Source organism: Gigantopelta aegis, unplaced genomic scaffold, assembly GCF_016097555.1.
Source record: "Gigantopelta aegis isolate Gae_Host unplaced genomic scaffold, Gae_host_genome scaffold1924, whole genome shotgun sequence".
In the NCBI taxonomy this organism is placed as follows: Eukaryota; Metazoa; Mollusca; class Gastropoda; order Neomphalida; family Peltospiridae; genus Gigantopelta; species Gigantopelta aegis.
The window spans coordinates 125,955-149,231 of NW_024537373.1; the positions used below are offsets into that span (position 1 = coordinate 125,955).

Consider the following 23,277-nt stretch of genomic DNA (forward strand, 5'->3'; position numbering starts at 1 on the left):
ATGAAAGATACATCAATCCAGTATGTCAAGTTCGGGTAAATAGTGTATGTATATATATATATATATATATATATATATATATATGTGCGTGCAGCGTGTGTGTGTGTGTGTGTGTGTGTGTGTGTGTGTGTGTGTGTGTGTGTGTGTGTGTGTATATGTGTGTGTGTTTGTGTGCATGCATGTAAACATACATGTATATACTGATATGCATAAAATGCACGTGTGTACATGTATATGGATGCATAAATGTGTGCTTGGTTTTGCTTATTGTGTTTGGGTTTTTTGTTTGCGTGTGTATGTGTGTACATTCTGGACTTATAATAGTTTATAATATGAACTAAATTGTTCAAATCTCACTGAAATCATTCAAGTGCAGCTACTTACATCAACTAGCGCGATGCCATGTCCTGTGGCAGTCACCTGCACGTTGCTTGGAATCGACGGAAGCTGTGGAATTATACAATAAATCGCATAACTATAGTACTACCAGTGTATATATTCACTTATAATAAATTACCTACATTAAGACTCCTATCGTCGAATGTCATTCTTTTATATTTCATTATACTTTCGCTATTCTTTAGTATCCACTTTAAGAAGTGGGTAGTTTTTCCACAAGTGGTGTGTGAGTTTATTGAAACCTATACTGGATTTTCCATTAGTATATAATGCTGGAATATGACATCTTTAGACTTATACTACAGTGGACGGCACTGTATACATATTAACCATACTAAAATACTGTATTCATGAACTGTATTAGAAGACATTTGAGTGAATTTTGGAAGTAAGCAGATTAGGTAACTTAACCTTTTACAATACCAAAGCGGTCCTGTAGTTAATATGATGATGGTCACAAGGGTAAATGAAGGATCTATTTATGGATGATTGCTCGCCACATTTCCCAAGTATAATTGAATGCATTCTACATATGACAATCTATCCTAGATAATCGACAGATATTAAATTCAGACTGACAAAGACATTTATTTAATTGTATACTGTACCCACCACCCTTTTATATTCACCCGTACAACACCAGAGGGGCATTTCACAAAACATCGTTAAGTTTACGTCTGCGACTAGCAGTTATACCGGGCATATAGTTACAAGTGTTTGGCATCTATTGCACTAAGAAAATTACATCATTAAAGAAAATGGAGCATTTTAAGGACAAAAGAAATTGAAATATGTGTATTTCTAGCTATATTTGTTGTACTATAACAGTAATAAGAATTGTGGCTTAGTCGTAGATTTACGTTTACGTACAAAACAAGGCTTACAATGTTTTGTGAAACTGCGTCCTGACCATTTATAACTGCTGGTAAGTGTACCACATACCTCGACCTTCTGCAGGACTAGCGCGTTCCTTGGTTGATGGAGAAGCTGTGTGAGAAACTGCCAGCTTTAAGATGAACCTGGATGTCAAAATTCTTGGCGTACGCCATCTTGGCAAACTGTGACAGAGCCTGCAGTGCCAGCACGGTGTCCTGGAACAAGCAACAGCATTGTGAATTATATTACACTATTTTGCGGTTACATGTGAGGCACTTTCTGCAGCTATTCCCTAATCAGGTCTAGTGCCATTTGTAATAATAGTATTTCTGTCAAACGAGCAATGAAACCATATGACATCACACATTGTTCTGATGCTATTGAGACTGCGGGGGCGGCACTTAGCCCAGTGGTAAAGCGTTCGCTTGATGCGCGGTCGGTCTAGGATCGATCCCCGTCGGTGGACCCATTGGGCTATTTCTCGTTCTAGCCAGTGCTCCACGACTGGTGTAACAAAGGCTGTGGTATGTACTATCCTGTCTGTGGGATGGTGCATATAAAAGATCCCTTACTGCTAATCGAAAAGAGTAGCCCATGAAGTGGCGACAGCGGGTTTCCTCTCTCAATATATGTGTGGTCCTTAACCATATGCCTGACGCCAAATAACCGTAAATAAAATGTACTGAGTGCGTCGTTAAATGAAACATTTCTTTCTTTCTATTGAAACTGCAATGTGTGCATATGTACAACGAATATTTCTCAGCGGCTTAATGTTATTTTCTCTCTTTAATTGTATTATATTTCCTTTTATTTGTTTTTAGGTGCCCCAGACGTCTTTAAAATTAGTATAATAGGCTGTCACCTATTTATATTTACATAATATTGCAATACTGATATTATGTAATTAAATATGGTGCTAATAAGGGGACGGTCCTGGGTTTGCTTCAGTTCTTACATGTTTCCAAATAACAGAACCTCTTTGACGATTACAGGTTCCAGTGTACCAAATCAATTCTTATTGTCGATAATGTTAACGTTTACTAATAAACTGATATAAGCAGCGCATCAACACTCCCGGGCAGAACAAAAATAAAATGTGTGGCCCGTCACATTTAATATATATATATATATATATATATATATATATATATATATATATATATATATATATATATATATATATTTATATATATATAGTATGTTATATATATATATATATATATATTACACCCCATTTAAGAGATTTGATGTATGTTTTTATTAACCACCCTAATTGTTGCTGAAAGCGGTAGTCCCATTTTAGGCGGTACCCCGCCCTGCTTTCCATCTCTAGTTACTGAGTACACTAGGCTTAGCTTTTTTTACTCCGTGAACATTTGTCGGTGCCCCTCTTACTTTGACACGGAACTTTCTTCTTTGGTACAGTGCAACCTATAGTTACATACTAAATACAGTTTTGTTATTGAGAATGTGAGTCTGAGTGTCAGTGTCAGTGTACCCAATGTGTTTCTGATTATCCTACTGTTTGTAACATCTCAAATTTCACTTCACTTCCTTGTACGTACAGATTTATTAGAAGGTAAACTGCAGTTTGCATTACTACAAATATCAGAACAACTAAAATCACTTTATATACACAGACTGCGACTTTAAGCAACAATCTGTATTTGATATGCAATGTGGATTGTCAGAAACACATTGATAAATAGAGGATAATAAACGAGTCACCACTTATTTATTTATGACCCGTGTGAAATAATGTTCAGTTGTCACGAGCTTTACCGAGTGACAAATGAAAATTATTTCACGAGGGACATATATTTAATAATAACTGGTACCGAGTTTCATATTCTGTTTATTAGCCCAGCTATTGTTTTCTCTAAATGTCTTTATTGTCGACACACATGCACGCATGATGTATAGAAACGAGGTAAACCACTATTAACCACTATCGTATTGCTATAATTTTGTATTTTAATAATGTTCACATATAATTTTCAAAAACAAAAGTTCTCTGCTAAAACAATCCATCAAGAATTGCATTAAAATGACATTGTTTATAATAATATAAACACTGAACACAGAGAGCCGTAAAGGCAAACTCTTTGAACTACATAACGTCATTTTGTTTGTGTTTGCCAAATCCTGATGACGTCATAGTTAGTACCGACACGGTCATTGGTTTGTAAGCATCAAATCATCCAATAGTATTGCACGTTACACCAATGCAGAATATTTCTCACTGAGAAAATAATGAAAATATGTTATCTGTTATGAGTGACCGTTGGGGTAATAATCGAACATATATATATATATATATATATATATATATATATATATATATATATATATATATGTTAAAATGTCAGCAAAACTCAAACCAGCCTCTTGAAGATAAGCGACTGTTTCGCAAGGGTAACAGAGACTACTGTAGCGATAGCTGTACCTGTGTCGAGGAGAATCCTCCATGGGGGTTTCTCTGGGCCGTGATCCACTTCATGATGTTCAGTCCTCCAGTGAAGTCGTCCTTCTCGGCGTACGTCAGAAGAACATAGGACGTGATCTCCGTGTCGGCAGCATTCGACTGGTGAGGCGGTTTCCAGTAGGTGTGTGTGGTCGTCTTGGCAACCTCTGCCTGGTGCCAGTACTTGTAGCCATCTGTATGGAGATTGTATACGGACATTATAGAAAGGCGTCGGGAGTGGGGTGGGTGGGGCAACTCTCAAGATAATGCATTGCCCCCCCCCCCCCCCCCCCCCACACACACACCATTGGAAGAAGAATTAATATAGTATTAGACCCTCCATTTGCTGGCATCTTCCGACACGTATGTTGCATAAGTTGATACATTATATGTTATGGAATATTTGAAGTTATTAAACCAGAAATGCGATGACTCGATATGTGTGGCAGTTAGATAACTAAAAATGTGTATTGTAAATTGTTGTTTTACTTTGAAACACAAAGCATAAATCTATCTTGTGTTTGTCAATGCATTTTCGTTGGCGTACTTTGATATTATTACTCATTAAATTCCTCAGCTTTATATCATTTTTATTTATATTTATATTTATATTTATAATATATATATAGCCTCAACATGTTTATTTGTTTACTTCACGACTGGTATATCAAAGGCCGTGGTATGCGCTACCCAATATGTGGGTTGGTGCATATAAAAGATCCCTTGCTACTAATGAAAACAAATGTAGCGGGTTTCTTCTCTAAGACTATCTGTCAAAATTACAAATGTTTGATATCCAATAGCCGATGATGAATAAATCAATGTGCTCTAGTGGTGTCATTAAACAAAAACAAAGTTATTTGTTTACTTGTTTGCATGCTTGAAATATGTCTATTTCTTGTTTGTACCTTATGCCTTGTTAGGAGTACATTTAACAACATCATCACATGTTAACCTACAATATATTTATAACTTGGACAACATTAATAGACCCTGGTTGTTATGGATACCTTTAACAACAGCATCCGACTCGAGTTTGGCAAACACTGTTGGGAAGACCGAGCTCTGGGCCAGTTTGAGAGCGTAGCCGGTGATGGCTAGTGTGTAGTCGTCCTTCATGTTGGAGACCTGGTTCTCCAGATACCCGACTGCCCGAGTCACTGACCGTGTGATTCTGTCCTGCACCCCCTAGAACACGCAACGTAATAGTTACAACATAATAGACATTTGAGTACAGCCTAGTACACACACCACACGTGTTAGAACACAGTATACATTTGAGTACCCCCTAGTATACATTTGAGTACCCCCTAGTACACAATATACGTTCACACGTTACAACCCTAGAACAGACGTAGATTTGAGTACACCCCTAAACAACACATAACATACGTTACAACACAGTAGACATTTGAGCACCCCTAGAACACACAACACACGTTACAACACAGTAGACATGGGAGCACCCCTAGAACACACAACACACGTTACAACACAGTAGACATTGGAGCACCCCTAGAACACACAACACACGTTACAACACAGTAGACATTGGAGCACCCCTAGAACACACAACACACGTTACAACACAATAGACATTGGAGCACCCCTAGAACACACAACACACAACACACGTTACAACACAGTAGACATTTGAGCACCCCTAGAACACACAACACACGTTACAACACACCACACTAGACACACCACACACAATACACACGTTACAACACACCCACACCGTTACACAACACACGTTACAACACAGTAGACTTGGATCGGAGCACCCCTAGACCCCACACACAACACACGTTACACACGTTACAGCACAGTAGACATCACAGTAGGAGCACCCCTAGCACACACAACACACGTTACAACACAGTAGACCTTGGAGCACCCCTAGAACACAGAACACACGTTACAACACAGTAGACCTGGGATCACCCCTAGAACACACAACACACGTTACAACACAGTAGACATGGGAGCACCCCTAGAACACCTAGCACCCCTAGCACACACAACACACGTTACAACACATTATGCATTGGAGCACCCCTAGCACACACAACACACGTTACAGCACAGTAGTTACACAACAGCACAGCACCCCTAGAACACACGACACACGTTACAGCACAGTAGACATCGGAGCACCCCTAGAACACACAACACACGTTACAACACAGTAGACATCGGAGCACACCTAGCACACACAACACACGTTACAACACAGTAGACATCGGAGCACACCTAGAACACACAACACACGTTACAACACAGTAGACATGGGAGCACCCCTAGAACACACAACACACGTTACAACACAGTAGACATCGGAGCACACACACCCCTAGCACACACAACACACAACACAGTTACTAGAAACACACGTTACAAGACAGTAGACCTCGGAGCACACACAGAACTAGAACACACAACACACGTTACAACACACAACACATCGGAACACAGTAGACCTAGCACACACAACACACGTTACAACACAGTACACATCGGAGCAACACCATTATGCATTGGAGCACCCCACACAACACACGTTACAACAGTAGACATTGGAACATCGGAGTTACAACCACGCACCCCTAGAACACACACACACGTTACACACGTTACAACACAGTACACACATCGTTACAGCACAGAGAACACCTAGAACACACAACACACGTTACAGCACACAGTAGCCGGTGAACACACAACAGACCAGGCCTGGAGCACACCTGAACTTACAACACAAAAGTTTTAAGAGTCTAAGACTCGAGACTCTAATAAGAGTCTGAGACACTAATGTCATGACAACGCCATAGAAATTATATGTGTGTGACGTCATTAGAGATTGAGTCTGGACTCTAATACAAGTGTTATAAGCTCGGGCCCTTGTTCTCCAGATACCCGACTGCCCTAGTCACTGACCGCGTGATTCTGTCCTGCACCCACTAGAACACACAACATACTAGTTACAACACAGTAGACATTTGAGTACATGTACCGACTAGTGCACACATCATATTTAGCCTTGTTAAAATACAGTATACAATACCCTGTTTAAACAACACAATAGTTAGAATATAGTAGATGGGTAGCATTTAGTTGAACAGTGCATGTCAGTAATAATAATAATAATAATAAATAACAAGTTTTAAATTAGTGAAAGTTACTTCAAAACACTAAAAGAAAATCTATTAAACAGTGGATACTATGTGTCATACCAGAAAGAGGTAATGTTTTCTGTTCTTACTCTATACGATTTATTAAGATCGTGGTTGAAATTTAGGAGCTAGCTGTTGTTTTAAATTACTGAAGTCTTACTGACTTGGTCGGTCTACTAACTGGCAGGTTCCTACCCATTATCAAGAGTACTTACTCCAGTAAGATCGTCGTTTTCCAGAAGAGAGATGAGAACGAAGGCTGTCAAAGCTGGTCCTGAGGCCGATCCTCCCTGGAAACAATGCATATTATGATGGTTTTACGCATAAATATCAATACTTTCCTGCTTATAATACAAAAACATAAAACATTACAGTCTATTACGTTTGTCAAATCCAAGATAAATCATGTATCTAAGGTTAGAAATGTAAAGGGAGTGGGGTGTGATTTTTTTAAAGTTGCGAATATCGATACTGTAACTTTCAGAAGTGGCTTAGCCTAGTGGTAAAGCGTTTGCTTTGATGCGCGGTTGGTCTAGGATCGATCCCCGTCGGTGGACCCATTGGGCTATTTCTCGTTCCAGCCAGTGCTCCACAACCGGTATAACATCCCACCCTTTTGACCTCAGTATTGCCTTCTTTAGAATGAATGAATGAATGAATGAATGAATGAATTAATTAATTAATGTTTAAGGACACCCCAGCACAACAGTACACATCGGCTATTTGGTTTCACAAATGGTAAGTATATGAAAATATTGCCTTCTTTAGGGGAAAACAGTGATTGGTAGTAATTACCTTTTGCTATATTGTAAGCTTCACAATGCATGTTGGATTAGCCACGACTAAGTTATATTTAATCATTTAGTATGCGTACGCTAGTGGACAAGAAATGCTATATTATTTAACATACCAAAGTAATTATTCGTATGGGAAAAGAAAAATAATATAAATTGCACTACATCTGAAGCATAGGACCACCCTCGAAGTACACATCACTGAACAAACGTACCTGCATGTTCTTGTGGATGACGCGTCCTGGTTCCGGGAATGACCCGTCACTGTTCTGTCTGGCGATCATCCAGTCAATAGCACGGATGAGCACCTCATCATCCACAAAGATGTGAGTTTTAGCCTGGTGGAAGGTTTTTACCACAAACGCCGTCAGCCTGGATTGTAGTAAACAGTATAGTACAGACACAAGGTTGGTTTACATACTAGCAAAAGCCATTCGTTTACAATTCCGATGCAATATAACCATAAATAAAATGTGTAGAGTGCGTCGTTAAATAAAACATTTCCTTCCTTCCTTCGTTTACAAGGGGCGGGACGTAGCCCAGTGGTAAAGCATCGCTTGATGTGCGGTCGGTTTAGAATCGATCCCCGTCAGTGGCCCAATTGGGCTACTTCTCGTTCCAGCCAGTGCTCCACATGTTATGAAACAAAGGCCGTGGTATGTACTGTCCTGTCTGTGGAATGGTGCATATAAAATATCCCTTGCTGCTAATAAAAAAGTAGCCCATGAAGTGGCGACAGCGAGTTTCCTCTCTCTATATCTGTGTAGTCCTTAACCATATGTCTGACACCATATAACCGTAAATAAAATGTTTCGAGTGAGTCGTTAAATAAAACATTTCCTTCCTTCCTTCGTTTACAAGACATATTGCACTACGTGACTACTAACTACTTTCGTGTCTTTCCACATACATGTAATACCATATTCTCTTATTAGTCATTATCTTTTTAAATTATCCACTTTTTATGTCATACTCCTTCAAAAGATACTGACATATCTGGCTGTGAGAATGTGATGATGGTGCTGGTGATGGATGTGGTGATTGCTAGTGGTGGTGATAATGGTGGTGGTTGTGACAATACTGGTGGTTATGTATTGTTATTGACGGTGGTGGTGGTTCTGAAGGTGGTGGTTAACTTTCCATTCATTGTTTATCAGCATTTGGCGGCTGTGGTGGTTGTTAGTGGTGATAGTTGTGATGGTCTTGGTGGTATTGGTATTGGTATTGGTATTGGGGGGGTATTACTTTGAAAATGTCATTCGTCCTATCTGTCAATCAATATACAAGTTCGACACAGACTCACCACATGCTTCCAGATTTGTCTCGATCACCAAAGGCGCTGAAAGAGGCATCTTTATGTTGATAGGTCAGCTCTCGTTGGTAACCTGAAAAAGAACCCGGACCTTACAGTAACCATTGAGATTTTGCTGTAAATCTTTTTTATTAAATGCTAGCTACACATTGTAGTAATGCTACATTAATTAATACAAATATTAATTTAACCAAATATTTATTTGAACATTATCAAGCCATTAATTTGATACCAATGCATGTATAATTATCCAGGAATTACTTAAATTAGTTGTTTGAAGAAATTTCAAAATAATGTTTTTATACACTGCTCTTGGCAATACTGTTCACTGAAATGAATTACTAGCATTGTCCGTATTGTTCTACAGGTTATATTATATATTAAATGCGAAATACATATACATGTCTAATTAATAGAATTTGTTATCTTAAAATCTATTGTTTATTTTCTTAACAACTAAAGGTATTTGGTCCTCTTAAAACAGTGGACGGGATCTTTATCTAAAACATTCGTACTTGAAATAGTTATTTTTCATATCTAGTCATATGAAATTTATAAACGTATCTGGGTACGAGTAAATGCTTATATGTGTAAACATTTGAAGTGTTTTGAATCTTCATTCATATTGGTAACTAACTAGGATGGTGTTTTTTTTTTTAATCTAGTATCATCAAAATTTTGAAGCATGCGCCAAATGGCCATATCAAGACACTATCTTTTAGCTTCTACAGTCTTTAGGACAACCACAAGCAACCCGGATATACAGATATGCATATTAAAAAAATAAAAAAATAAAAATAAAAAAAACCTGTAAGTTTCCGCAAGAACTACCGTGCGATGTTTCTCGAGAAATATGTAGACTACTTTTACTAAACAAAATTCAGACTTATTATGTATATATTTCCTTTTTTTTTAAATAGATGTTTGTTAGAAAATCTATTCATTCCTCTCTATTCACTCTTTATTTACACAAGTTGAAGTGTGTGTTAAAAACCTTTTTCCATGAATCCTAGAGCCTTGTCCGCCACGTCTCCGGACAGCTGATTGGTTGCTTTCAGGTAGTTAGTGACGAAGACGTCTGGCGCGAACCCGAGCATCGTCTGCTCGCCACATCCGGTCGGCATTTTCAGCAGTGTGTCCAGTCCGCTTACAGTGGGACCCATCAAGTCACCTGCGTGGAAAAGAAACGAAAGAAATGTTAGTTTATTGACACCTCAGCATATTTGAAACTGCGAATGTTTTGATGTCTGACATGGTTTTGTTGACACTTGGTCGATAATGAGGGGCGAGACGTAGACCAATGGTAACACGCTCGCTTGATGCGCGGTCGGTTTGAGATCGATCCCGTCAGTTGGCCTATTGGGCTATTTCTCGCTTCAGCCAGTGCACCACGACTGGTACACCAAAGGCCGTGGTAGGTGCTATCCTGTTTATGGGATGTTGCATATAAAACAGTCCTTGCTGCTAATCGAAAAGAGTAGCCCATGAAGTAGCGACAGCAAGTTTTTTCCCTCAATATCTCTGTGGTCCTTAACCATAAGTCCGACGTCATATAATCGTAAATATAGTGTGTTGAGCGCGTCGTTAAATAAACCATTTCTTTCATTTCCTTCCTGGTCGAGAATGAGAGAAGAAACCCGTTGCAATCACACAGACTACTCCTTCCAAAAAGCAGGAAAGGGTCAGTCACATGTAGTTTTTCTGAGATAGAAAATTATATATTATGGTCGTGATCTACTATTTGTGACGCACTGGTTGAGACCGATGAAAAAAGATTTCACTGAGGGCAATACGTCGCAGCTCGGACGAGCGGCTTACCACTGATGCACACCGACTGATGCACACTGACGTTCCACCGGTGTCCAGTCAGGTAAAGATTATCTACGGTTTAACAGAATCTATCAAAATAATCCACGTCTACCATAAACTAGTTTTATTATATATATATATATATATATATATATATATATATATATATATATATATATATATATATATATATATATATATATATACACACAGTCGAACTTGTATATAACAACCACTCAAGAGACCAACAGAAAGTGGCCGTTATGGACAGGTGGCCTTTATATAGAGGTCCCAAAATAATCAATCGAAACCCTAATGCATTTCAAAATGCCGTCAATTTGCGTACGACCCACTCCAAATTGCTCTGTTATCTTTCTAGCACTTAAACGTTCTTTCTCGGACATCCTGATAACTTCTACTCGTTGTTCTAAAGTTAAGGCAGAACGATTTTTTGGTGGCATTTTGTTTGATAGTTTGTTCATAAACGGGCAACGGGCAACGGGAAACTCTATTAACGTGCCCCTATACACAAGGGTTCAGGCACGCCCGTCCCGGATCTAGCCTCTGACTGTTCATAAATAAATAAAACAAAACTGAAATTTACTTTTATTTAATTGGGATGTATTACTTAAGTGACATGTACTACTCATTATTAGTTTTATGTTGCCGCTAATCCGTTGGTACGGTACTTGCATTGGGATTACGTCGCGAACCGCAAACAAAACAATTTTGGTAAACAAAGGTCGCGATTTGCCAAAGCATACCGGCTTAACTAAATCCATTAATGTTTGCCGCTTGGTGCAAACTGCTTGTGAACAACAATCATGACCAGTTAACGGTAGGAACCTCTCAGACACCTTGATTATAAATGCCTTTGATAATACCGCAACAACTTAGATAATGTAATACATTCTGCTTTCGTAGGCTACAGCCAATGAGAAGTCGCCTTGTTATCGAGTAACGATTGAGTAACGAATGCAAATTATACAAGCGCCGGAACCGAACAGCTGTTGACATTTACCAAATTAACAAAAGGATTAAAATAATGCTTAGTATTAGTAAACGTATATTTGTTTACGACAATAACATCATATGATAACATCAAAATAATTTATTATTTTTTGAGTCGAATCAAATCGCCAAACTTTCCGGTCACGTGACACAACAATGGCGGCACTGCAGAAAACGATGGGATTTATCGGGAACTAAATCGCTGAACGATTATATATGGTGGGAAGAATTTGAAAAAAAATGTGGGGGGGGGGGGGGATAGTTTGGCCGCTAATGCAGGTTCAGACCTACGTTTTGCCGAAAAATAGTGGCCGCTGGCCGCGTTGGACAGGTGGCCACTCTAGGGAGGTCAAATAAATAAAGAGATGCGTTGGGGGGTTTCTGGGTGGTCGTTATGGGCAGGTGGCCGTTATATAGAGGTGCCCGTTAGACCAAGTTCGACTGTGTATATATATATATATATATATAGATGTATTGTCACGGGGATTCTATAATTCCCGTAACTGAATAAAACACGATTATCAAAATATCTCTCCTAACTGTATATCTATTAGATCTCTCTGTAACAGGCGGTTAAACCCTAGTATGGCTCGTCTAGGTATGATCAGAGATACGATCTTATATAAAGTATATATTATTATAGCACGTTAGTTCTCTAGAAACACAACAAAAACACAATACACTTTGGAATCTGTATTAATCTACGCTGACAAATGTACAGCCGTAGTAGTTAATAAATAACAACAATAATAACAACCCAGAACTGATCACTTAATTAGTTAATCTCTAGGTGTCTAGTTACACAATATGCGAATCACTTCACCGTGACACAACACCAACACGTGTGATAATTGAGAAACGCTTCCAGGAGAAGTTAATTAATAAAGGAATTACAACACCATTCCTAACTGGTTAATTTTTAATTAACCCTTACTACTCGTTCAGTAACGTGTGATAATTTAGGAACGCTTCCAGGGGAACTTAATTAATAAAGGAATTACAGCTCTATTCCTAACGGGTTAATTTTTAATTAACCCTAACTACTCATTCAGTAACCTTGTAACACAGAATTAATACTGGTACCTATCACAATAAAGACAATAACCTACAGTTTACCTAGGTCTTCTAGGATGACTGGCTAAGCTTTATATTACAAAATACTCGTATAATGTTAGAACAAAAAGTCTACGATTTACTTCGTCAGATGACCGAAGACACTGTCTAAAGAATATTGGTATAATACAGTATTAAAATATTTAAAGTCACATCAATCACATCAAGGTTATACACAGAGCAGAAATGATATTTACCAAAGTCCAAACGGACTAACGTTCCCGGGAAGCTTCCTTTTCGTTCTCCTCGATATCTCTAAAAACTAGCTATTTATTATAAATCAGAATATTGCCTGGGGGTACAAGGCGGTACCTCCCCCTATCATCTGATTTTCACCTCTACTAGAGTCAGTATATTTCTCTCTGATCGTCAGACTTACTGACGCCTTGGTCGCCAAAATCACGGTCGTCGAAACCGCACTAGCAGAGGTATTATGTAACTACTCGCCACATGGCCTCCACAGCTGGACTAAGTGCATATTGGAATGCCCGATCGCGCGAAGTATTACGTAACAAGTTGCCCACCTGGGCAAAGTGCAATTAGAACTGCACACGGCCTTCTAACACAATTAAAATCGCCACAGGCGAAACAAATTTAAGAGCATGTTCCGTCACACACCCCCACCTCAAAAAGGATATTTCCTCTACTCTAGGAATAGGGAAATATACTACATTAAAACAAAAAGGTGCGTTAACCGACGCATACGGGCATTTATAACACATGTAATAATAAGGTGACTACCAGTAATCACACTGAGTTTCTGAGTCCCTGGTATACAAATAAAATATATGTAAACAAAACAGAAATCAAGAATGTCAACACATTATCATAACGTTCAACTTCGGGACATGGCATCAGCGATTACATTGGATGTGCCCTTGATATGTTCGGTGGTAATTGGGTATTCTTGCAGAAGAAGACTCCATCTCAACTCTCTCTGGTTGGAGGCTTTCATTAGGATGGTCCAGTCCGTCTTCGTCTTCTTGGAACAGCACAGCTCCAGCACCCACGTCACTGGCACCCACAGCTAGCTTGAACGGCATTCGGTAGTCTGGTGCTGCCATCACGGGAGACGAGTAGCGCCTCTGCTTGATATGGTTGAATGACTTCTCGCATTCACCTGACCAATGGAACTTCGTTTCCTTCTTTTTCAGCGTCGCACGTTTTCCAGGTTTTCTCCGATAGGCATGCTGTCGAATCGGTGTAGCGTTGGGTTCCAGGCGCACATCCTGGCTTAAGGTATTAGTAACCGTTGGAAGGTTCTGATAAATGGAAACATTGTCTTGTATCAATGTAGTCAGGTTTGCTCGCTGGGGGTTCAAGTCTGCTAGAATCTGGCCGTTGGCCAACTTGATCTCCGCAGTCTTGACGTCATCACAGGAATTTGAGTGTCTCTCAATTTGGACCGGTCTCTCTGGAACTATCGGCAGTCTGTCAAAATAACCTTTTAGCAAATTGATGTGACAATACCTACTTTTCCTAATCCTATCAGGAGTGTTTATCACATACCCTGTCTCATTAACTCGTTTGTGCACAACATAGGGCCCGAAATACCTGTTCTGCACAGAACCCCGTTTAATGGGAAGGTACAGCAGCACTTTATCCCCTGGTTTAAATTCCCGACTCTTAGCCTTCCTATCAAACACTGATTTTATTTTGCTCTGAGCTTGGCTCAGTTGCTTCCTATCCTTTCTATCTCTAACTCTCTTATTCATTAATACTCCCTTGTCCACAGTTAACAAGGTAGTGCGAACTGCCAACAATTTTGGATCAGCCCCCTGCTCTAGAATTAACTCTTGTCTATTACAAGGTAAATCCCCTCTATCAAACACAACTGGTTCAATTCCCCTCTGCGGGAGATCAACAGGTTCCACCACATTTAATTTGTCAGTTGACTTATCTACCATTTTATTGATAACCTCATCCACTCCAATTTCATGGCTCACACGTATCAGACAAATCACAAATATCCTCTAGGTCCCGTGCTAACCTACTGGCCATAGCCATAGTCTTTACACACCCAGGATAACTAATCTCATCAACCTCACTCTCACCTACTGGTAAAGGGCTGTCTTTAATTAACAACTGGTCACATTTCGGCTGACAACACTGACTAGTCAAATCATTACCCAACAAAACTCCTATGTTTTCAACAGGCAAGTCCTTTACAACCCCCATAATGACTGGTCCAGTCACAAACTTCGAACACAAGAAAACATTATGTAACCGGACAACCATTTTTTCTCCAGTAACCGAGCTTAAAGCCAAACTATGTCCTGTATCTGAATTTTCAATACCAGCTAAACACTTTTGCGTTATCAGACTCTGACTACACCCGGTATCTCTATAGATTGATATTGCCTTAGGACACAACTCTTGTTTCACATCACAAACCATACCAGTGGATACATACGGGTTTACTTTCTCTGCCATGGGACTAACCATTAACTCTCTCGCTAACGGAGCTGACCTCACTAAACCGACCACGTGCGCATTATCGCGTTTCCTTTTAAAACAGTCCCCGATAAGATGGTTATCCTTTTTACAGTAACTGCAATGTGGACGAAAAGTTCGTGCATTGGCTGATAATGCAGATCTATCCTTACTTTGCCCACCAGGTGCATTCCTTGCCTGACTAGCTGACCAACTAGATGACTCTCCCGGATAGTTACTTTCCCGGGAAAAACCTGGCTGAAATTTCTTCTTATCACCCTGTTGTAAAGAGGTACCCGGTACTGCCTGAGCTTTGTGTATTAACACGTAATCATCTGCCACTATGCCTGCCTCCTCTATCTTTCTGACATCACGATCCTCTAAATGAATACGTAAGCTAACTGGTAATCCATTTTTAATGTCCTGTAAGATCAACAACTCCCGAAACTCGGTATATGACTCTACCTGATGAGAAATCACCCATTTATCAAACATCCCTGCCTTCTTAGCCACAAACTCACTATAAGACTGACCCTGCGTTTTTCTCAACTCGCTATACCGTAAACGATAATCCTCAGGTCGTAATTCATACGCCCTCAACACTGCCGCCGTAACTAGGTCGTACTGACTTGCTCGCTCATCACTCATTGAATTATAAGCTACACTAGCCTTCCCCTTAAACTTAGACACGGCTAACAATGTCCACTTAGACTGCGGCCAATTTAGCTGCTTAGCGGCTCGTTCAAAAAGTTGGAAAAACATATCTACCTCCTGGTCATCAAATACAGGCACTGATCTATAAGCCTCCGACATGTTAAACCCATTTCCGGCTTCTCGTCTGACTTCTTCAGTATTCAACTTTAACTCATGTTCCACTTTTAATTTTTCTAACTGGAATTCTCTATTCCTTTCTTCTTTCTCTCTATCCCTATCTTCTCTTTCTCTCTCTCTCTCTCTCTATCCCTCTCTTCTCTCTCTCTCTCTCCCTTTCTCTATCGCTCTCTCTCTCTTCTCTATCTAATGCACGTTCGTCTCTTTCTCTCTCTTTCTCTTCTCTTTCGTACTCAAGCTTTTTAAAAGCTAATTGTTGTTCCACACTTAACTCATTTATGTCTATCTCTGGAACAATCTCACTGTCTTCCATAACAGGCCTATCACCAAAAACTTCCTGGATAATAATTGTCTTTATATCACCTAAGGTTTTAGCTGATGTTAAATCAATTTCTCACTCACCCGCGATTTCAACTAACTCGGCCTTACGTGCTCGCTTAATCTCCACTACACTGAGCGTAGGCCTATCCAGCAAATTCTTATCCATGTTTAGATATGACGCACTTATTATTAATTAATTTTCTAGTGAACAACGTTGCTACTTCTAGTTAATTTGTAAAATTAATTTATAAAGCCCCCATTTACAAACAAAACTTTTTTAAATATGCATGTCCCGTTTCAGATCCGGGACGAGCGCCCCAATTTTCTACTCCTGTCACGGGGATTCTATAATTCCCGTAACTGAATAAAACACGATTATCAAAATATCTCTCCTAACTGTATATCTATTAGATCTCTCTGTAACAGGCGGTTAAACCCTAGTATGGCTCGTCTAGGTATGATCAGAGATACGATCTTATATAAAGTATATATTATTATAGCACGTTAGTTCTCTAGAAACACAACAAAAACACAATACACTTTGGAATCTGTATTAATCTACGCTGACAAATGTACAGCCGTAGTAGTTAATTAATAACAACAATAATAACAACCCAGAACTGATCACTTAATTAGTTAATCTCTAGGTGTCTAGTTACACAATATGCGAAACACTTCACCGTGACACAACACCCACACGTGTGATAATTGAGAAACGCTTCCAGGAGAAGTTAATTAATAAAGTAATTACAACACCATTCCTAACTGGTTAATTTTTAATTAACCCTTACTACTCGTTCAGTAACGTGTGATAATTTAGGAACGCTTCCAGGGGAACTTAATTAATAAAGGAATTACAGCTCTATTCCTAACGGGTTAATTTTTAATTAACCCTAACTACTCATTCAGTAACCTTGTAACACAGAATTAATAATGGTACCTATCACAATAAAGACAATAACCTACAGTTTACCTAGGTCTTCTAGGATGACTGGCTAAGCTTTATATTACCAAATACTCGTATAATGTTAGAACAAAAAGTCTACGATTTACTTCGTCAGATGACCGAAGACACTGTCTAAAGAATATTGGTATAATACAGTATTAAAATATTTAAAGTCACATCAATCACATCAAGGTTATACACAGAGCAGAAATGATATTTACCAAAGTCCAAACGGACTAACGTTCCCGGGAAGCTTCCCTTTCGTTCTCCTCGATATCTCTAAAAACTAGCTATTTATTATAAATCAGAATATTGCCTGGGGGTACAAGGCGGTACCTCCCCCTATCATCTGATTTTTCACCTCTACTAGAGTCAGTATATTTCTCTCTGATCGTCAGACTTACTGACGCCTTGGTCGCCAAAATCACGGTCGTCGAAACCGCACTCGCAGAGGTATTACGTAACTACTCGCCACATGGCCTCCACAGCTGGACTTAGTGCATATTGGAATGCCCGATCGCGCGAAGTATTACGTAACAAGTTGCCCACCTGGGCTAAGTGCAATTAGAACTGCACACGGCCTTCTAACACAATTAAAATCGTCACAGGCGAAACAAATTTAAGAGCATGTTCAGTCACATGTATATATATATATATATATATATATATATATATATATATATATATATATATATATATATATATATATATATATATATATATATTAACTTCACTGAAAGTAAATTTCCTGATTATTGTAGTGATATTTATTTTTAAAAGGAAAAAAAAAAAACTTTTGCCTACAGTTATCAGATTCTGTTTTCCATATCAATGTTTGCAATTTCACGTTGTCAGTAATATCTGAGCTGCGTTCATCCAGACCGAGCCGAAAAACGTCCGCTAGACTATTTTATGTGCTTTACAGTAAACCAAATGGCCACGTTGGGAACCAATCAAATAGTTAGCGAACGTTAGCGAAACGTTTGCTGGCTAAACTTGGGGCTGGTTTCATTTACGTGGCTATATTTGACAACGTCATGAACTAACTGACCTATAGCTGTGACGATCGCCTTCTGAGAACCAGCGACGACGTTTTGCGGCAGTGTGAGGGGCACTGTCTTGGAGAAGGTAGAGGACTGTTTCAGGTCAATGAGAATGGGCTGATTGTATTCTTTGGGCACACCTTCAGGCTGCAAATACACAACAATGGTTATTTAAAGTGATATTCCGTGTGACTCACCTGTCCTGGACAGAGGAGCCAGCCGAGGCCGGATCTTGTGCCCAAGACAGGCGTGCGCTAGAACAACTTGCTCTGAATGTGCACGTTAACTTCTTTGGTACTGATATTGGTAATGGTGTGGCTCCAAAATATTTAGATGTGCATTTATTTTGCATTCTACAGAATCCGTAAGGCCCTAAAACATGCATATATACACACTGACACACTAACACAGGTAAAACGTAAAACCACACAAGCAAGCACAACCAGTCACTTAGTTCTATTTTCACAAAGGTGAAACCATTTATTGTCCTTATACATGATTCAAACTATAAATCAGCATTGTTTTACCTAGTTGTTGACACATTTATAAAAGTAAAGATTTGCTCCACACTATAGATATAGGGAATTTTAACGTTTACAACTCTGCATTTGTGGACTATTTATGTCTAAGAACGCATAATTTATCAACCACTTTTTATGGACTACCATAATTATAGGTTTTTAATTAAGTGTGTCATTGTGACCTTGAGCTACACGACCGTTATAATACTGACTATCTGTTTGGACGCTCCATACATACATGTATACATACATACATACATACATACATACATACATACATATAACATGTTTGTACATTCTGTTTAACGGAGTTAAAATATACGAGAATGAACTAAGCTAAAGAAATAACAGACAGGTTCGTGTTCTCATGTTCTCAAATTAATTATTAATTATTCAACATTCTAACATGTTCTTCGTGAAACAATACATATCTTTCCGTGTCACCTGTCCCTAGATGTGGATGGGTGGCGTCTTACCTCCACTAAGAGTTGTCTTCTCACAGCATCCGCGGCGACAGTGGTCCTGGCTGACACTTCAATGTCCATCTTTCCTAGTTTAGATGGAACAATAGGGAAAAACACGTTCTTCGCCTCGCCGGATTTTACCTGGAATGGACGGTAGTAATTTCATATTTTTGTATTATTCTTTAAATATGCAATGATGCAATGGACTTTATTTGTTGGCTATTATTAAATATAGTGGCTTGCATGTTTACACTGTTTTATTGTGTAGGATATATATGCCACAAAATCAAATCCTATAGATGGCAATAGTAACACATGTCAATAAAACTGTTGCGTGTAACTAACAACCAACATACAAATACCATAAAACTCTATTATGGGTATTAGGGTGAAACTTCCCAATATATCAAGAAGCGTGTTACACTACTGTAGTTGTCACATTAAAACAAGATATCATCCTGAGTTTGCTGCATTGTAAGATGTTTCCAACTAAAACATATTTCTACGATTAAACTTTTCTACTATTAAATATATTTTCTTGTTTAGAAAATCAGTGTCTGTATATTCGATGTGTTTCTGGTCGTCTTAATATTTGTAAGAAGCCCAAATTGGATTGTGTCTTCAAATAATTTCGTACGTATGAAAAAACAAAAAACAAATTAGGAAATAAAAAGAAATTTAATCTAGTACAAATAAACAATCAGAAACACGTTTAATGTACAGCCACTAATGCGTTTTATGCAGGGAATTATATATTTGATATGTAATTACAATCGTTAAAAAGTATCTGTTAGTCGATAGCATCTTTAAAATTGCAGCTTGTCCCTTTAATGCCACGCCGTACGAGCCTGTTCCAACCAGTGCACCACAACTGGTCAAAGGCCGCCGTGATATGTGCTTTTCTATCTATGGAAAAGTGCATATAAAAGATCGGGTTTCCCCTGATGACTACGTATCAGAATAAAAAATCTTTGACATCCAATAGCCGATGATTAATTAATCACTGTGTTCTGTTGGAGTCGTGAAACAAAACAAACAGTTAGCGCCGTACGTGTTTCGAGTACAAGAGTACTTGGTATGCTGATGCTACTTCAAATCAACGTGCAGGAATTTACTTGCCATAAACGAACAGTGGGTGGCACGCGTCGTGGGTGGCATGTGTCGTGGGCATATAATGCGCTATTTAAAACTAAGTAACTTTGAATTTTAACTCTATAACTTTGTATATTACAAGAAAGGTGTATAACATGTGCAATATGCATCGATCTTGTAATATAACATAAAATGCTCTTCTAATATACAGTTTATTAAACGTGCATGTAATATACACAATATACAACGTTCATGTTATACTAGGATTCATGAAAGGTTTACTGTACATGAACTGTTTGCATCTGATCTTTGGATTCGGTGCTCTCTTGTCCGTGGCCGTTGACAACGATGTTGAGATAATCAGTTGACTGGGGAATAGACACTGCAACCTGTAAAAAAAAAAAAACTATACATATACCAACTGTCGCGACAAAGTTCCCCAACTCCTGACTTACAACGGATGCGCTCAGATTAACAACTAATGGGTTATACGACGAGATTCGAGTTGTAATAGCGCTCAGACTAGCAACCAACAACTAATGGGTTATACGACGAGATTCGAGTTTTAATAGCGCTCAGACTACCAACCAACAACTAATGGGTTATACGACGAGATTCGAGTTATAATAGCGCTCAGACTAGCAACCAACAACTAATGGGTTATACGACGAGATTCGAGTTGTAAGAGCGCTCAGACTAGCAACCAACAACTAATGGGTTCTACGACGAGATTCGAGTTTTAAGAGCGCTCAGACTAGCAACACTAGACAGACGTAGAAGTTGTGAGAGGAGAAAGTTGGTCAACTTTCTGCTGGCAATTGGTAGTCTGATCCTAGCATTAGATACAATTTATCTAGCAACTCGTTGTTTAAAAACGTTTCTTACACACCCGTTGGGGAGAACACCATGCGTTGTATTTGGTACGCGTGTTAACAATATCAAGACATACGACTGGCTGCTCCTAGGTGATGACCAGATCACCAATGCCATACAGCCAATGAAAAACTACACGATGGAAATCGATTAGACTGTGACGTATAGTTAACCTGACAGCCATGTGTCTGTGGCGTGTAAGTTAGCTACAAGTGCAACGGCTGTAAATAACTTTTAGTCGATAAAGATGTTAAAATTTGCTTCAAACCTGATTTTTTGGGATATGTTAAAAATAGAATAATACATTCGTGTCCTTTAGATACTGTTTATCTCATAACTCGTTCTTTGAAAAAGTATCAAACTCGCTTTCGCTCGTTAGATACATTTTAAAAACAGCCCGTTGTGAGATAAATGGTATCTAACGGCCACTCATGTTTTATTCTCTATTTCCAACTCGCTTTCGCTCGTTAGATACGTTTCTTAAATCTCGGTCACTGCTGTAGTATTGTGTATGTGACTCACGTCGACATCCTGAGCGAGGTAGTTGAATACGATGGCCTGTAGGACGACGTGCTCGCCGCGGGTCACCGAGTACGGAAGGTTCAAACTCACGAAGAAGGGGCGGAACACTTTGATCTGAAAAGAAAAAAAAACATCACAGAATGAGTGGCACAGAAACAACGCAAGCATTGATTTAGGCCTGGATCCACCCCCTAACACCCCCACCACTACCCACTCCATATTTGTGGTCAGGTGTCGTATATAAGTTGAAGAGTCTTGTTTATTAACGGCAGTTGACTATATTACATTAAATGTTAAGTCCCCCCCCTCCCCCAACCCTTCTATTACAAAATCCGCAACTGCAACGTTCATTTGAATAGTGTCGTTAAAGTAAAATTAAAACTATATTAAAGTGAAACTGATAAGCGGTTCTGGATTCCTAAATTTCACAATAATGTATATATTGTATTTATTTATTTTTGTAAATATACACACACACACACACACACACACACACACACACACACACACACACACACACACACACACACACACATACACACACACACACACACACACACACACATACATACATACATACATACATACATACATATATATATATATATATATATATATATATATATATATATATATATATATATATTATTTGAAAATATGTAATATTATAAAGTGTGGTATGTTCTAGGTTATGACTTAAAGACATACTGTCACAGATTTAAGGATCTTATTTCTATAAAAATGTATAATAAATCAAAATTACATTAATTTTAAAGACCAAATCTAGCTATTGAATCACTTTAACTACACCGTGATAGAGTGAAATCCATGTCAACCTTCTCAGCAATGTCAGTTTTTTTAATTATGAACCATTGCCATAATTCAATTATTTTTACAAAATATCATTAATAAGTGGAGTTTGGTGGTTACGTAGATGGTTGAATAAAGTACATTTAAGAACAAATCAAATATTTTTTTTTTTTAAAGTAATACTTTGTTAGGCCAAGTAATAGGTCAGTGGTCTGACTATATGCCTTTAAAATACAGACTAGATCAGGTGACGCAAGTGCAGGACTTTTAGAAGGATGGAGGTGGTTGAGACTTTGGCGAGTAAAGTCAGGGCCGTAGCTAGGATTTTCTGTGGGGGGGGGGGGGGGGGGGCAACTGAGTAGTTAATAGACTAAAATTCCTAAACGATTAAGAAGAGAATTTTCTTCAAGTTTCTATAATTTTTTTCCGGATTCCTGAAAGTTCATAGGGTCATGCTTCCCCGACAA

The 23,277-nt window shown here is 38.7% G+C and overlaps 1 protein-coding gene across 1 annotated transcript in view; it reads right to left on the minus strand.

Moving 5' to 3' along the window:
- Positions 1-23,277, minus strand: part of LOC121367217 (CD109 antigen-like) — a 69,533-nt gene that overhangs the window by 6,369 nt on the left and 39,887 nt on the right. The window contains 13 exon segments of the mRNA XM_041491326.1: positions 385-447; positions 1,342-1,373; positions 1,376-1,490; positions 3,722-3,933; positions 4,750-4,927; positions 7,131-7,205; positions 7,925-8,081; positions 9,013-9,094; positions 10,016-10,192; positions 18,537-18,675; positions 19,526-19,654; positions 20,893-20,994; positions 22,001-22,114. Coding sequence (XP_041347260.1) covers positions 385-447; positions 1,342-1,373; positions 1,376-1,490; positions 3,722-3,933; positions 4,750-4,927; positions 7,131-7,205; positions 7,925-8,081; positions 9,013-9,094; positions 10,016-10,192; positions 18,537-18,675; positions 19,526-19,654; positions 20,893-20,994; positions 22,001-22,114 — 1,575 coding nt within the window.